Below are 17,468 nucleotides of genomic sequence, written 5' to 3' on the forward strand. Positions count from 1 at the left end.
CTAAAAAAACAAAACAAAAACAAAAGCATAGTTTCTCGTTTTGTTTTTGTTTTTAAAATAGGTGTGCCAAGTTGACTCATTCATTGTATTGTGCAACTGATTCAGTATGAACGTAAGACTCCCGCCTGTTCAATTTATACTGTAAGTAAATCCAGCCTATTCACTATGAGTGATGAGTATAATGAGTACAGTCACGTACAACACACACGCTCTACATTTTGTGTTTGCATTCAAAGTACTTTACTCACCCCAATGAAGGCGACAGATCAACAAGTCTGAACATTTCCAAACTTCCGGATTTTAAAGGCTCCTCTAAAGTTTCTTTACTCACTGTGAGCCACTGAGACTGTAAAACATTTATGGCCACGCTCCGCAGGGAACAGGAATTTTCAAGACCAAAGTCCTTCTGAAGCACTTTTCCTCAAAGAGGACAGACGCATGCCTTGAAAGAAAACTTTTCTCTTTCGTGTTTAGGCTCATGCTAGAATAAGGGACATTTAAACAGCAATATATTACAGCTCACTACTAAATAAATACATTTTATGGCAGATGCAGCTGCTGATATACTGCAAATAAATGTATATTTTTCTCATCGTAATCCAAACAAAGCTGTGTCTGTCCTCACAACAAATGGTGAAACAGTTTTTTTAACTACTGATCAGTGCTGATCATGATATACAGTCTCAGTATGCACTAGTAGCACTTTAGGCTTGAGCTTCTCAAATGCTCGGTTTCAGTTTGGCACCGTCCCAGTAACACAAATGACTGAAAACAACTATAAGATCCTTACTAATTTCTAAAGGGAGCCTGACCCGTCTGTAAGGCTCATTTATGGTGTAATGACGCTACAGCTAGAAAACAAAAAGCAACAATGAACAACAGAAGGACATGCTGCTACAACATACAGCTGCTGCGGTCCAGACCGTTGTGTTCTGATAACGATATAATGTATTTACAAAATATCACAAATGGAAAACATTCATTGCCTGAAAGCAACAGAAGACCTCTTTATAAAAACTAAAAACCTGTGTAGAAGGAATGATTAAGTACTGCTTTTGAAAAAGAAGAACCTTAACCTGAGACAAAACGCTGTAACAGCTGCAGACAGGTTTGGAAGCTGTTTGTGTGTGCCTCACTTTAGTGCAAAAGCTGCACTCAACGCAAAAAAGTGTCTTTTGGGGGTCTGAACAGCGAGCAAACACACGGGGAATAAATATCCCAAAGTCCAAGTGGGTCAAGAGAAAAATCAAAAAGCCGAGTCCAATCTTCTGCTCAGTTGCCGCCCTCTGGCTCCAGCCGAGGCCCCAGATTTGAAGACTGTTCGTCCTCACTTTGGTCCATCAGGGTTTGTTCTTGGCCCGGAGACCTGTTGGGAAGTGGAGGACCCTTCTGTGACGAGAGCAGTGGCTTTTGAGAGTCTGTGTGTCCCGTGAAATGTTGGTATGTTTCTCCATAGATGCCAATATCTGCACCCTTTTTCAGCAGGTGTGTGTAGACGAGTGTGTCGTCGATGGAGGTGTACACGTGAGCGTCATCGTCTTCGTGTGTTTTCGGGGGTCCGTTGTATCCTGGCAGGAAGTTGATGCCATTTGGATTATAGACAGAGACTTCGTGATTGAGCTTCTTCTTCTTCTTCCTGTTTGGCAGAAAAGAAGATCGGAGTTTTTTAAAATTAAATTTACTGATAAATTATGCTCGCTATCAATTTCGATGAAGGACAAAAATTTCTAGCAGGTTGAGGAGAGCAGATAAGTAAACAATGTGAAAATACCCATGTTAACTGTAAAGAAAAATAATAAAACTCAAAGAACAAAGCATAAAATAGTAATACTCACCTAATCACCACACAGACCACAACCAGCACCATTACAAAAATTACCAGCAGAGCAGCCACCACACTCAGGATGTTGATTAGTAAAAGGCCTAGAAAGAAAAAATGGCAACAAACAGCATAGTTAGCTTTTTCTATCACATTTTTAGCTGATATTGACAGACGGATGGTGGACGCTCCTGCAGTGATGCAGACATTGCATCAATCCGTTGTGGTAATGAGAGCTGAGTATGACAGCAAGGCTCTCGATTTACCGGTTGATCTAAATGGTAAATGGCCTGTATTTGTATAGCGCTTTTACTAGTTCCCTCTAGGGACCGCAAAGCGCTTTACACACCCAGTCATCCACCCATTCACACACTGGTGGAGGCAAGCTACAGTTGTAGCCACAGCTGCCCTGGGGCAGACTGACAGAAGCGAGGCTGCCATATTGCGCTATCGGCCCTTCTGGCCAACACCAGTAGGCGGTAGGTGAAGTGTCTTGCCCAAGGACACAACGACCGAGACCGGCAACCTTCCGATTACAAGGTGAACTCCCAACTCTTGAGCCACGATCGCCCGATGGATCTACCATCCAACCCTCACCTATGGTCACAAACTCTGGGCAGTGATTAAAAGAAATGCGTTTTCTCTGAAGGGTGGCAGGTCTCTCCCTTAGAGAGAGAGGTAGGTGGTTCAGGAATCTGACTAGGATGGCTTCTGGGAACCTCTTGGCTGAAGTGTTTCTGGAATGATGCCCTAGGACACCATTCCGGTGGGAATGATGCCCTAGGATTACATCTCTCAGCTGGCCTGGAAATGCAGCAGTATTCCTCCAGATAAGCTGGAGGGGGTAGTTGGGAAGAGGGAGGTTCTGCGTGTCCTTGCTTAGGCTGCTTCTCCTGAAGCTGAAGAATTACCAAAAAAAATAGTTAAATACAATCCTGGTACTGGAGGATTCTTCTTGCACAAGAGAGAAAGAAGGAAAGTAACTGTGTAAGTAACTTTTTCCCCAAACAGAACATTGATTAAAAATCAGCAAAGCAGAATAAAACTTTGCACTAAGGTTAAAAAAGAAAACTGTTTCAGTATCCATGCTCCCAACTTTGAAGCCATACTACAGCTTCATACTCCTGTTTGCTACAGCTGCAGCAGTTCTTTAGGCAAAATACTAAAGCCAATCAGTCAGTGATGATACTTTACGTCAATACATCTGGCGAGCAGAGCACCAACAAATTAAATTCCTCAACAAGCTGCATATGACATTTTACCAGCCCATCACACCTCCAGCTGTACGGCAAGTCTGTGTATGAATTTCATTTCTTAATGAGAAACCAAAAGCACAGAACAGAGCAAAGTCTTCACTTCACACAACTGGGAACCAGTGCTCAGTCTGGGCAAGCAAGTCATGTTTCTGTAACACATCACAGATGACACATACTGTCATTCTTTCAGAGCCGTTAAAACAACCTGCCCTGACTGAACTGACTGTGCACTGGTAGGATCACATGGAGGAGGCTTTTGAAAGCAAGCTGGCCAAGTTTTAAGGACTTGTTTCGGGAGGACCGCCAGAAAAAGGTGGCGAGCACAATGTCATCTTCCTGTTGAAGTAGGCTGCAGAGTCCTCACCCTGCCAGGCGTGAAGAGACCACACAGAAACACAGCCATCAGGACTGCAAAAGAAGCAGCTGATGGAGCCTCCAGGTGGATTAAGTGGGGAAATCTGGGGCTTAATGTCAGGACCTGATCAATCCATGGCTGGGTCACCAAACCGAATCACCCAAGGAATCTAGGAAAGATCACTGATGATGCTCGCCAGCACAACCAGCATCTTTCATCTACATATGCACAACAGTGTACTGACCGAACTGTTCAGCTGACTAACATCCTTACCAAGGCAACAGAAACAAGCTGATGCATGCTGAAAATTAAAGTTTGTCACATTCGTCTTCAAAAGCCAGAGGACCTTGAGTGTCTGGACAAATTTTCATGGAAATTCATCAAAATATTCTTGAGAATTATATATTTTTTTTAAAAAATCAGAAAATTATTTTATAGATTGAGTAACTGTAAAGTTTCCCCTTACCCTTGCTCTTCTGCAGGGAGATCTTGGTAATTACGCTGAAGTTTCCTCTTTCAGGCAAACAGTTGGACATGTTGAGGTAGAAGCTCTCAGAGACCGTGAGCTCGCTATTGGCCACCTCATCCTCCCTGCGGCTGTAGTCCTCCTTGGTGCTGCCCATTCTTTGCACCCGGATGTTGGTGTGGCGGTTGATGCACTTGGGCTGGCTGAGCTTGGTAAAAATCAGCTGCGCCTCCATCTTCGGAGGAACTGAGACAATCCAGGAGACGGTGGAGTAGGCCTTCATTCCCGCTGGCCAAGCTGGAGTAGCCACAAGTTCTGGGGTGTCTCTCTTTGGAGAAACGGTGAATATGTATCTTTCTGAAGGTTATTGCAAGAAGAAAACAATGTGAAATATTAATGGGTATTTAATGTTCTTATTTCATTCAGCTTATCTCCTTCAAGTGTGCTTGTTTTTACCTGTAATCTCTTTTTCAAAACTGGCATTCAACACAGCCGATGTCGGTGCTTTAGCATTCATGCTGGACCACCATGTGACAGACACGCTCGTGTGAATGTGGACGGTCTGTATGGCTCCGTTGGGGCAGAAGGTCCCAATAGTTGCTCCATTCTCTTCTGCCACGTCAATAGTGACGCTGTCATCACATAGCTGTCCAGGTAGGGACTGCTTGAGGGCCCCGTTGGGAGAAATCAGCTTTACCGTGCCGTGCTGACCGGGACGCAGTATCCACGTCACACGGCTCAGAGGTGCAGGGAGGCATGATGGCAGCAGAGGCACCGACAGACTGACTGGATCAGGACATTTACCAGAACTACAATCTGAACGGAAAGAGGTTCTCAAATGAAACTGATAATATTATATTTACAGTACAATGAGAAGCACTTTTAGTAGAAGGTAGTACAGATGTTTTTAAACACACGGTCTGCAACTAACTTTAATGAACCTGTAAGCACATGTGAGTACTAATGTATTTGCCAACAGCTGTAACCTCTCCTTTGAGCACCCAAATTAGGAGGCGTGTATATAAACTGAAAAATTAAATATAATATAATAAAATAACTTAGTAACAGATCTAAAACAGCAGTGAATATTTATCCTTAAATGACACTATATTACAATGCATTTTAAACGCCTTCATTAGTATTATTATTATTATTCTGTCTTAAAATCAAACTTTTGAATATTTTCAGCTGAACCAACTCTGATTTGCCAGAAAATTATATGGATTAAAAGTAAATAATGAACTTAGCCTTGGTATAAGAAATACTTTATATTTATTTATTTCCCACCATCCACTTTCCAGAATTATGATAAGAAAAACCAGTAAAAATTTCTTTTGAGATATTCAAATATTGCCTCCGATTTTAAAATGAGAAACACGCTGGAAGTCAACAGACCATTTCTCAAAAATTAAAAAAAATAAAAAAATAAAAATATAAACTTTGAACCACAGAAATTTTAGCCAAATCTAAGATGATTTAGATTAAATAACAAAAGTATTATAATGAATTATTGATGCTACATCTGTGGATTTTACACAGTGAGGCTTAAACAGCTGATGAAACGAGAGTTTAAGTAAATCTTGATTTACCTATGACTTGCGTGGCTGTGACTTCCATGTTGTCAGGAAAGCAGTCCTCAAAAGACAGATCAGCACTTGATGTGACTGTGATGATGTCTTTTTTCACCGAGTTTATTTTCATCACGCAGTCAGGGGTCGGTGTCACCGTAGAAATCTTCACAGAAAGGCCCTCAGTTTTGCTGAGATCTACTTTACATGGCACTGGAGGGGGTGGGGGCAACAAAAAAAAGCACAAACTATGTTTTATTGAGCTTTCCTTTGGCTCTGAAAAATGTGCACGTACAACAAATGTGATTCCTCAAACTTTCCTGGAAATGTATCAGTGCTGTCATACATGACTAAGAGATTAGGCAATTTAAGAGTTTTCCTGGGTTCAGAAACAGGCCATGAGACACACTTTCCAAGTCCCTCCTATTCACAAATATTACAAGAAAATGAACATTGTCATACCACTGACTAATCAAACTGCACTTTTGTAGTAACCTTTAAGAAAGACGAAAGAAAAAGAAAAAAGAAAGAGACTATTTACACCAGTACATGCTGCCACATGCAGAGCAGGCAGCACCCATCTCCCCAACAGCAAAACCACTGTACAAAAGAAACTGCAGTACTAAATTTAGCCATGTGGGACACACGCTACACTTAGTAACTACGTGCTTGAAACACTTGGAGTCAGACGAAGCATCAACATCCCCCAACACCTTACAGTGAGAGAAACCACAGACCAGACTATCTGAGCTCACCCTCTTTAATAATACTAATTATGTCTTTAGCTAATAATAGCTAAAGACATAATGTGATGGAGCTTTTAACCCCTGTGACTAACATGCTTCTTGTGCTTGTTGCTTACTTATGGGTCAGACTGCACTCATCAGCTACACACCTGTATAGTCTGGTATGTATTTACACAGTTGTGCTGCTCTAACATAGAAAAAGTCTGACATATAGACATGTCACTGCACGTAATAACACACCTTCAAGACATGAAGACATCCTCAGTATTCACTTGTAGTCTTGTTATGGCCTTTTGATTAATTACAAGTCCAATACGCAATCTTCTTTCAGCTCCATTTTTGGTCTCTACCAACTCACACTTTTGTTACTAAATGCTCCACCAAGTGCTTATATGATACAGACCTGTTGAAGCTGGGCTGGAAGCAGACACCTTGAGGGTGAAGGTGAGTCCAGGAGAATCAGCAGGTGCTCTCTCCATCTCGCAGTTCCTCAGCGTGAGCAAAAAGTCTCCCTGGTTCTGGAGCGGCTGTGTCTCATTTAGCCCCAGAACCGATGTCACCCTGCCTTTCTGGTGGTACTCCACTGCTACTTCCTTCTTCACACAATCTGGCTGTTTGAGGTTTAGAAACTGAACATCAACCCTGTGTTTGTCTGGGACCTGAAAGTACCACTCCATGATGTCGTCATCAGGAAAACTCTCTGGGTAGTTTGGCGAGAGCAGCTCTGAGGAAGAGGTCCCTTTTGGTAACGTCAGAGAAATTTGGGCAAGAGCTACAACACACACAACACACCAAATAAATTGAAATTAAAACAAAAATTGTTACATGAAACTGTCATTTTGGATGAAACACAAAAAACGTGACTGTAACTAAACTCACACTTGATTTTTTCCCGCACAGTCACATCAAACTTGTCATTTTGCAGCTTCTGCTCTGCTGGGACGTCCACAGAAAAGCTGCCGCTTTTCAAAACCTGAGCACTGCTGATGGTGCCACTTCTGCAGTACTTCCCCACAGCCACATTGCCCGTAGACTGGAAGGCCTGGAGGGTGTAGGTGTGTCTGTCTGGACATTTCTCAGATGGATTGATCTGTTTAAGACCCGTCTTAGTGAAATCTATTTGGAAAGTTTTTTGCGCTGCGGCCGCTAGATTCCAGGTAAACGTGCGGTTAAAACGCAGCGCATCAGTCGAGCTGAAGTCAGTCTGGATGATGTGACCACTGCATGACTCCGTGGTGCAATCTGAAAAGAGAAAATGAATCCACTCATACTGCGTTAGTCCACTCAGGACATTCAGTCTCACTGATAAAATAATCAGATATCACACAGACACTTACTTATACGCCGTACAATTTCTATACTGAATACATCTTGAGGTCTGGAGCATTCAAGCTCCACGGACACAGTACTTCCACTGAATGAGTTCAGAGATTCAATACTGCAATGTTGTGTGTTTCCTGATCCTGTACACACTTTGCAACCTTTGACCCGATTATTATTTCTGATGTTTATAGTGGCTCCTGGTTCAGCAGTGAGAGTCAACTTCTGGGCCCCTGGAAGCAAACAGAGTTATAATGAGCAAAGGGATGTGTCATATCTGGAAATAACACAGTGAAATTCCATTCACAAATAAAACTGACTGCTGTGATGGATGAAGCTTGTCTTAAGTGTTCCTGTGACTAAGCAGGTCTGTACTGAGTAAACCTGAGCAAGCTCAGCACATAATATGGTGCTTCAGTCAGGTCGGCCATAACCTAGTTTACACTGAAATGTTTGTTATTCAAATTTACACAGGGACAAAACATGGCACAGCCTATATCAAATGACACAGTCTGGGAGCTTCTTGAAAGGGATTTTGTTGCTTCAGCTGTTTTCAGCTTCCGGGTGAAGACAGTGTCAATATTTAATGGACAGATCCACCACCCCACCAATATTTCACACCAAATCTCTCCCCCTGGTTCATATTTAAGGTTCGGGTTACCTGACACGGTGGACACGATGAACGTAAGAAGTAAAATCCACAGAAGGGCCGCGCCTGTTGATACGGACATGCTGCCCTACAGTGAAGCTCTGAAACTTTCAATCCTGAGAGAAAAAACAAAAATAAAATCAGCGGACACATTTCATCGCTTCTTGTCTGGAGCTGGGACGCCACATTTTCCTCTGCGTTACATCAAGCTCACGGAGCAGTTGTCGACACAACGGGTCCACTCCCTATGTGAACGTGTGCCAGCAAGGAGGGAGTGCTGAGGCCAGGTGATGTTTAAAGGCGTGGCTAGAATCGCCATCTTGGCAGGTAGGCGTGCTGACGCGTTACGACGCCCCCGACGTGATGCAGAACAAAAGTGCTAAAATAAAGTGAAATTTCTGGAAAATATGCAGAGTTTGATATACGATAAAACAGGCTCAGTCCTCTCATGACAATAAAATCTAGATTTAGCCTGCACTGTTTTCAAACTTAAGGAATGAGATTAGTAACTGTGCTTGTCTTCTGTTTCATGTGAAAGTCTTTAGATCGAGTGTAAAATAGCAGAACAAAGGATCGAGGGAGTTGTGCCACACCCTGTTTCTAGGGAAGAAATTGGTCACGTGACCGCACATTTGTGGAGAGTCCGACATTTTTCTCATCCTGCAAAGAAGCGCCTCGTTGCATGAGAATTAAACACATTTAAGTTCAAGTGATTTTTGCCTTTCCAGGTAAAATTTCTGTGATCAAGGTGTTTACATTATTTTGTCTGTTTTAAACAAGTTTGAAAACATTTCACAGATGTTTTAGTCCTTTTGTAAGCTACACTATGAGTCTATACGCCTGTAGTTATGCCAGAGTTATAATGTGGACAGGCAGAGCTTCCCCTCCGTTAGAGGACGTAAACAGAGCTGTGAACTATAGTGAGCAAGATGGAGAAGGGGAAGTCCATTCAGGAGGCGAAGAAGATGAACATGTGCAGGATGACATTAAAACGATCTATGGAGAAGAAAAAGATAGATGGAAAAGAAATAAGGCCATTAAAGGATATAAAGGAACTGCACTTGCCTGTCCAGTGTTTGACGACCATATAGAGAAAGAACTGGCAGAACATATAAAGGCACAAACAGCTTGATGTGTTCATTTCTTTGTCCATACTCAAAAGCTAGTTCACGGTATTTGAGTATGCACAAAGAAATGGATCAAAGAGGCAAACGCAGGTTGTGTTGTATTTATTTATTAAGATGAAGTAATTGGGAACATTAATAATAATAATTTTTCCCTCTGAATTACAAACGTCCTTCTGTGGCAAACTAGGTTAAAGAAAAATTCATTTTTGTCCTCACGATAAACTGGTCAGTCCGGCCAGCAGATCACGTGCTGCGTGGTCTCATTTGCAGTAATTTCTTCTTTGTCTTCTTTTGGCAACCCATTTAATTGGAGCAAGGAGTTGTACTGCCCTCTAGTGGAAAATAATGTAATTGTTCTGCCCGTTACTCACCGCTCGCTTAGAGTAGCTCCTTGGATGGGAAGCTTGAAGCTGTAATATTTACTTAACCAAAAAAAAAAAAAGAAAAAAAAAAGAGGGGGGATCGTATTGAAATTGGCCCAGGAAAGAGAAACAAGTTTGTTTAAGACCACTGAAAACATTTATCTGCATCTGTTGTCTGGACGTTGCTCCGGAAGGAGAAAGCTTTGGTGTTCTATCCTATTCAGAGGAGACAACGCTGTGAAAATGTATTGAAAGCTTGAATAAATATATTGAAAAGTAGAAAAAGGAGAACAGTTTAAATTACTACATAATTTTTATATTAATAAATATGAAAGAATAGTTTCACAGTGGACTCTCTATCATGCACACTAAAACAATAAATATCATGTAAGACAAGGTTAAGTCACTCCATAATATGGTCCATAGCCCCAAAATCCAGTCCATTTATGAGGTAAGATGGGAAAATATTGTTTATTCAGCAAAATTACAATGAAATTGAATATTTAAAATGACTTTTGGATTTTTATGCACTACTTAAATGTACTTAATTTCTTCCCTTTCGTTTAAAATACCTGATATTCTGTAATACTAATAAATAAGTCATGAACTTTATAAAATTACTTGTGCACTACTTAAAATTTAATAAAATAATTTCTGTTTCCTGTAAAAACCTGACTTCTCACCCCATTATTCCAGTGTACCTGCCTTTAAGTTATTGCAGTCAAATAACTACACCGAAATTAAAAATAAAATACACTGAAATGCAGTTTAATTGCAGGGAAATTATGCCACTAGTCTCCGATGAGGATAAAGGACTCATCCCATCGTGACACATTAAAAAAGCAATATATTTGACCTTACTATGAAATAAATGTTTTATGTCAGATGCAGCTACAGGGGATGATTGAGAGCAACCTTTGCAATCGAAGAGCTTTTAATCTGGGACAAAACGTTGTAACAGCTGCAGACAGGTTGTTTGTGTGTTCCTCACTTTAGTGCAAAAGCTGCACTCAGAAAAGGTGCTTTGCGAGGCTGAACAGCGAGCAATCACACAGGGAATGAATATCCCAAAGTTCAAATGGGTCAAGAGAAAAATCAAAAAGCTGAGTCCAGTCTTCTGCTCAGTTGCTTCCCTCTACCTCCAGTCGAGGCCCCAGATTCGGGAGCTTTTCGTCCTCACTTTGATCCTTAGGCTGGTAAATCATATTCTGGTAAATTGTATTGTCCACCGGGGTTCGGATTTTGTTTGGTGGCTTGTTGGGGCGTGGAGGGCCCTGCTGTGATGAGAGCAGTGGCTTTTGAGAGTCTCTGTGTCCTGAAACAGGTTTACATGTTTCTTCATAGTTGCCAGTCTCTGCAGCCCTTTTCAGCAGGTGTGTGTAGACGAGGGTGTCATCAATCTCTTCGTACACATGGGACTCATCATCTTTACAAGTCCCCAGCACGTCTGGGGATTTGTATCCTGGTAAGAAGTTGATGCCATTTGGATTATAGACAGCAACTTCATGATTGCCTTTCTTCTTCTTCTTCTTCTTCTTCTTGTTCTTCCTGTTTGGCGGGACAAAAGAGAAGATTGGGATTATTTTCTGTTTTATTCAGCGATTGATGGGTCGTCCCCTTTGAAAACACACTAAATAATAGAAATACTCACCTAATCATTACAACTAGCACTATGACAGAAATGACCAGCAGAGTAGCCACTACACCCAGGATGATGGTTAAAAGTGCTATAGAGGAGAAACAATTAACTTGGTTAACATTTGGATCACATTTTCAATGTGCAGTGGTTGTAAAAAAAAGAATTCAACAATAAACAGAATTGCTGAAGCTGGAAAATCACTCAATTATTGTTTATCCTCCTGAGTGTGAAGCTACACTACAGCCTCATATTCCTGTGGTGCTTTACACCAAATGCTAAAGTTATCAAGCTGATGTGATCTGGTCACAGTGCTGCAGTACGTTTTGTCATAAACCAAAGTCTTGGAAAAATCTGGACCTAGTGATGACGAGGTTTTACCCAGACCATCAAGCCTCCAGCTGTTGGGCAAGTTTGAAATACCTTCCTAACCTGTTTTCTCTGGGGAGTCATGCTCAAACATGGTGTTGTGACCTGCCCAGGGTGTACCCTGAACTGCATAAGTGGAAGAAAACGTAACATTCGGGGCCTTGTTTTCGCTCTCTGTGGTCATCACTTCAAACATCTTCTACATTATGTAATGACTAGGGATGGGTATCGTTTAGGTTTTATCCGAAACCGGTATGCCAAACCGGTACTTTTGAAACGGTGCCGGTTGGTGCTCGAACCAGTGCTTAAAGAATGGAGAACACAAAATTGGTCCAAAAACCTCTCATGTTTAGCTGGGGGGTTTTTTTGTAAAAAGATAACAATGTTAGCCTTTTCTGCAGCTATAGGGCATATATGGTATCACTCTTGGCTGGAAGCAGTGCTTAAACAATGGAAAAAACACAAACTTTGTCCAAAAACCTCTCATGTTTAGCTGTTTTCCACTTTTTCTTTGGTCATTTTAGCCTTTTTGGCCAGGGTGAAGGGAGTATCTGCCATCAAACAAGAAGACAGTCGCATGTAACTACGACGGTGTTTGCTAGTTCACCTTACATGCATTAATGTAATAAGGTGGTTAGCCTACTCAACGTAAATTACACACGAACAACATTAAGCAACTCACGCAGAGAAGAACGGCTGCTGCTGCATCATCCTCATCATTTCTGCTACACTGGCAGGGCTAGGGGCCAGGACTCTCCTCTTCGGGTTCATGTTGCTAACTCCGGCTCCGATAACAGGCACCACACCCGCAGTAGATGCGCTCGGTGTGAGGTCTCGCAGCAAGCTATCAAATATGGCGCATTTCTCGGCTTTTAAAAAAACACGCTATGCGTCGCCAGGTGTTTCATCGGATTTGAGGTGTTACCTCCTTTGACAGTATCACAGTATCACCTTAAAGCACTTGTTGCAGGCTGCTGAGTTTGTATGTTTTGCTGTGAAGTACAGACAGACTTTTGACCGCTTCGCCTTGGGCATTTTTAATCTGTAGCTCTGCTCTAAAAGAACGTACGTACCTGGCCCCGCCTACTACCCTCGGAAACGTAAAATGATTGGCTAGAATCTAAAGTGTATCACAGCTCAGGAAAAAACAAGCACCGAAATAAAGCACCGAAATGTGCGCTGCTTTTCGGTCTGGTTACTACCGTTTATGACACCGGTACCCATCCCTAGTAGTGACAGAGCTTTATGCAAATAACGATTAAAGCAATTTTAGATTTCCAAAACTAAATCTTTTCCCTGGGAGTAACTCGGAATAACATTTCATCTATTTATTGTTAATGAAAGTACAAACTATGAATGAGTGAGTGCTTATAACATACAGACCTTTTGAACGGGGTGGGTAAGCAGACACCTTGAGGGTGAAGGTGAGTCCAGGAGAATCAGCAGGTGCTCTCTCCATCTCGCAGTTCCTCAGCGTGAGCAAAAAGTCTCCCTGGTTCTGGAGCGGCTGTGTGTCATTTAGCCCCAGAACCGATGTCACTCTGCCTTTCTGGTGGTACTCCACTGCCACTTCCTTCTTCACACAATCTGGCTGTTTGAGGTTTAGAAACTGAACATCAACCCCGTGTTTGTCTGGGACCTGAAAGTACCACTCCATGGTGTCGTCATCAGGAAAACTCTCTGGGTAGTCTGGCGAGAGCAGCTCTGAGGAAGAGGTCCCTTTTGGTAAAGTCAGAGAAATTCGGGCAAGAGCTACAACACACACACACCAGATAAATTGAAATTAAAACAAAAATTGTTAAATGACACTGTAATTTGGGAAGAAACACAAAACAATGAATGTAAACTCACACTTGATTTTTTCTCGCACAGTCACATCAAACTTGTCATTTTGCAGCTTCTGCTCTGCTGGGACGTCCACAGAAAAGCTGCCGCTTTTCAAAACCTGAGCACTGCTGATGGTGCCACTTCTGCAGTACTTCCCCACAGCCACATTGCCCGTAGACTGGAAGGCCTGGAGGGTGTAGGTGTGTCTGTCTGGACATTTCTCAGATGGATTGATCTGTTTAAGACCCGTCTTAGTGAAATCTATTTGGAAAGCTTTTGGCGCTGTGGCCGCTAGATTCCAGGTAAACGTGCGGTTAAAACGAAGCATATCAGTCGAGCTGAAGTCAGTCTGGATGATGTGACCACTGCATGACTCTGTGGTGCAAGCTGAAAAGAGAAAAAGAATCCACCCATGCTGTGTTAGTCCACTCAGGACATTCAGTCTCACTGATAAAATAATCAGATATCACACAGACACTTACTTATACGCCGTACAATTTCTATACTGAATACATCTTGAGGTCTGGAGCATTTCAATTCCACAGTAGTTCCTTTTAAATAATTCAGAGATTCAGCATTGCATTTTTTAATAATCGATCTTGTACACACTTGGCAACCTTTGATCTGATTATTATTTCTGATGTTTATAGTGGCTCCTGGTTCAGCAGTGAGAGTCAACTTCTGGGCCCCTGGAAGCAAACAGAGAGTTATCGTGAGCAAATGGATAAACATGTTGGGTCCTGTATTATATCTGGAAATAACAGAGTGAAATTATCATTTCGATGAGATAAAATTCACAAATACGACTAAATGCAGTGACAGATGATTTCTCCTATAACTAAGCAGCTCTGCATTGTGGAACAAGTTAGATTCCAGATTAGAGATCAAGAGGTAGAAAATCACTGCAGTGCTTCGGTAAATAGCTTCACCATTCCTGGAAGATCATTTGGATCTATGTGTGGAAGAATGGATGGCATCTAAAGTATTTGTATTTCCCTAATGAGGATCAGTAATTTGTTATGGCAGCAAATTGTTATTGTTCTATAGTCATCATTATATGATCATAAAACAGGACACCTACACTTTATTTGCTGAACTCTTACCAAATATCTATGTATGCACTGAGTCTGCACCTGAGAGATTTAAAAAAATCTATTATGGGGCTGATTGTCACAAGGTATGGAGTAGGTTGTCCCTGTAGTTATCAATGGGGTTTCAGTAAAAGAAAAAGTGAGTTAAAAAAGAATAACAACAACCTTGTATTTAAGCTGTGAATATAAACCAGTGATAATTACTATGAATTATGTATGTATTGTGTATTATGTATTATATATGAGAAATCTGCAGTGCTTTAACAACCTTTATTAAAGACACAATAAAAACTGAAGACAGATTCACCATCCATGATTTTGAATTGATGTTTCATTGATATCATTTTGAAAAAGCCCGATGTTCTGCATATTTTTCTAAACAGACTTTTGGTGCAAGATTTTCCAACTGATAAACCGAATTCAATACCAGCAATTCAATATGAATAGGGATCCACAGGACATGTGGAACAGCTTAAGTCTACCTTACTACTAAAAGAAGTGCAAACTGTGCATTGCATTGTCATAGGAATGCCTGTATGTATTATGCCATGTATTATTTTGGTTAATTAGAATGTGTATAAAATGATGTTAGACTTGATTGTAATCTATTTTGTACTGCTCTTTAACATGAACCAACAGACTTAAAAACTCCTTTGTCCCACACGCCATCAAACTGTTTAACTCCTCTCTGGAGGGGAGAGGGAGGGGAAACAGGAGGACAAAGGAGGGGGGAACAACTAAGCTGTAGTGCCTCTCCACTTCACTGTGCAATTACCTTTTGTGCAATACTTTTTGTTAATAATCAGCGGTGCAATAGACTCATACTTGAAATGTGCAATTCACTTGTATTTTTATTTTTATTCCTATTTATTCTATTTATCCCCTTTGTATATGTTATCTATATATGTCTTTGTATTTATATGTGTGTATATATATATATATATATATATATATATATATATATATATATATATATATATATAATATTCTTAACTCTGTAACTTCTGTCGGTGCTGTGCTTTTTGGAAAACAAATTTTCCAGAGGAACCCACCCGAGGGATTAATAAAGTTTTATCTAATCTATCTATAATATAATATTGGCCATATTATATTTACATTACCACAGTGAGATGATTTTAGTATCATGAACAACATTAGCTAATTGTTATTTGCTAACTACTCTTAAATGACTGTTCAGTACAGAAATGAAGCCCAACAATCATGTTTTACAGTCCTGTGGTTTCAGCCTCAGATACTCAACTAATCAAAGTGATGTCATGACAAAACATTTTTCTCCTTCATTTCTGTCACACAAAGCTGTATGTAACGTTTCTCGCGGTTAGTATCATGGTTGCTAGGCAACCTGAACAGCGCGACGAAGCATATACCGTCCCATTTCACAAGCCTCTCACTTCCGCACTTCTCGTACTTATAGTACGCGCCGTATGTAGTACGCGCCGTATGTAGTACGCATAGTGCGCGTACTTCAAGCGTGCAGACCCTGAAATGGGACAGAGCCAGTGGTGATTCATACCCACTGATCTCCTGTTGACCACTTCCGCTGTGGACTCGTTATGTCACGGTCCCCGTGTCTCTCTGGTTGGCTCACGCTGGCTACAGTTTTTTTTTTGTTGTTGTTCTTTTTTGTTTTTGTTTTCTTTGTCTCTCCTCCTCCTCTCTGCCCGGGTGGAGGTCGTTACGATCTCTCGCTCTTGGCCCACGCACCTGTGTGATTGTCTCCACCTGCTGCTGATCTGGCTGATTTCCCCAGCTGCTGTTTAAGGCAGTGGCACAGAGCAGCTCACCACTGGAACGGTGAACCTCCTGAGTTCGTGCTCTCGGCATTATCAAAAGAATCCCCTGTGTGTATTTTGCTGTGGAACTAACGTTGAATTCTGTGTGTAGATATCCCTCTTCTGGACCAAATCACGGGACCTGCCCGGGTGTGGCAGCGTGTGTGGAGTTTCGGAGCGAGTGCGGCTGAAGAGGAGTGCGTGTGTGCGGAGGAGCTGTGGCGGTGACTGTGTGGAAGAGGAAGCGTGTGTGGATCCCCCCCCCCCTCCTCACTGTACATATATACATATATATATAGCACTGAGGTGATCCCTGTTGTAAATAAATAATCTCCTTTTGTTCTCAAAGAAAGAACTGTCTGCGCGTGAGTCCGTCCAGTAGCCATGACACGTTATATGTCCACGGTATAATTTACGATTTACCGAAAACAGCCGTACTCAGTATCACCTGACACTCACGCTCTGAGAGCTTCTTGAAAGGGATTTTCTTGCTTCAGCTGTTTTCAGCTTCTGTGTAACATTAGTGTCAGTATTTAACGGACAGATCCACCACCTCACCAACATTTCACACCAAATCTCTCCCACTGGTTCATATTTAAGTTTCAGGTTACCTGACACGGTGGAGACAGTGAATGTAAGAAGTAAAATCCACAGAAGGGCCGCGCCTGTTGATACGGACATGCTGCCCTACAGTGACGCTCTGAAACTTTCAATCCTTGGGTGTTAACTGAAGCTCAGCTAGTTGTTGTTGACTCCTAATTGTGAAAGTGTGCCAGCAAGGAGGGAGTGTTTACGCAAGGTAAAGATTAAGGGCGCGGTCAGGAGGACCATATTGGCAGGATGCGTTAGGACAGCCCTGTACCCCATGTTTAAAAAAAAAAAAAAAAAAAAAAAAAAAAAATCCTGAAAAGTATCATGGAGAATTTTTTTTAAAAGAAGCTTTTGAAAAGATTTCAATAAAGATGTGATGAGATCGCACTGTTATAGAGCCTTAGTTAATGTGAGCAGGACGCCTAACACCTGTTGCTGTCTTCTGTTTCTTGTGAAGTTGTGCTTTTAATAGATCGTTGAGTGTAAAACAGTA

General features: G+C 41.6%; 2 protein-coding genes across 2 annotated transcripts; both read right to left on the reverse strand.

Annotated features, from left to right (window-relative positions):
* Window positions 1-49: 49 nt before the first annotated feature.
* LOC146507763 (CUB domain-containing protein 1-like) lies at window positions 50-8,428 on the reverse strand. The gene is made up of 9 exons (XM_085177430.1): window positions 8,192-8,428; window positions 7,548-7,763; window positions 7,090-7,452; window positions 6,614-6,982; window positions 5,486-5,677; window positions 4,353-4,712; window positions 3,897-4,253; window positions 1,836-1,923; window positions 50-1,636 (listed from the first exon to the last, which is right to left on the reverse strand). The coding sequence occupies exons 1-9, from the start codon at window positions 8,259-8,261 to the stop codon at window positions 1,273-1,275; spliced, it is 2,379 nt and encodes a 792-aa protein (XP_085033556.1). The 5' UTR covers window positions 8,262-8,428; the 3' UTR covers window positions 50-1,272.
* A 382-nt stretch (window positions 8,429-8,810) lies between these two features.
* On the reverse strand, window positions 8,811-17,199 carry LOC146507764 (CUB domain-containing protein 1-like). The gene is made up of 6 exons (XM_085177435.1): window positions 16,996-17,199; window positions 13,983-14,189; window positions 13,525-13,887; window positions 13,057-13,425; window positions 11,320-11,395; window positions 8,811-11,216 (listed from the first exon to the last, which is right to left on the reverse strand). The coding sequence occupies exons 1-6, from the start codon at window positions 17,063-17,065 to the stop codon at window positions 10,790-10,792; spliced, it is 1,512 nt and encodes a 503-aa protein (XP_085033561.1). The 5' UTR covers window positions 17,066-17,199; the 3' UTR covers window positions 8,811-10,789.
* Window positions 17,200-17,468: the final 269 nt, after the last annotated feature.

Source organism: Neolamprologus multifasciatus, chromosome 11, assembly GCF_963576455.1.
Source record: "Neolamprologus multifasciatus chromosome 11, fNeoMul1.2, whole genome shotgun sequence".
Taxonomy (NCBI): Eukaryota; Metazoa; Chordata; class Actinopteri; order Cichliformes; family Cichlidae; genus Neolamprologus; species Neolamprologus multifasciatus.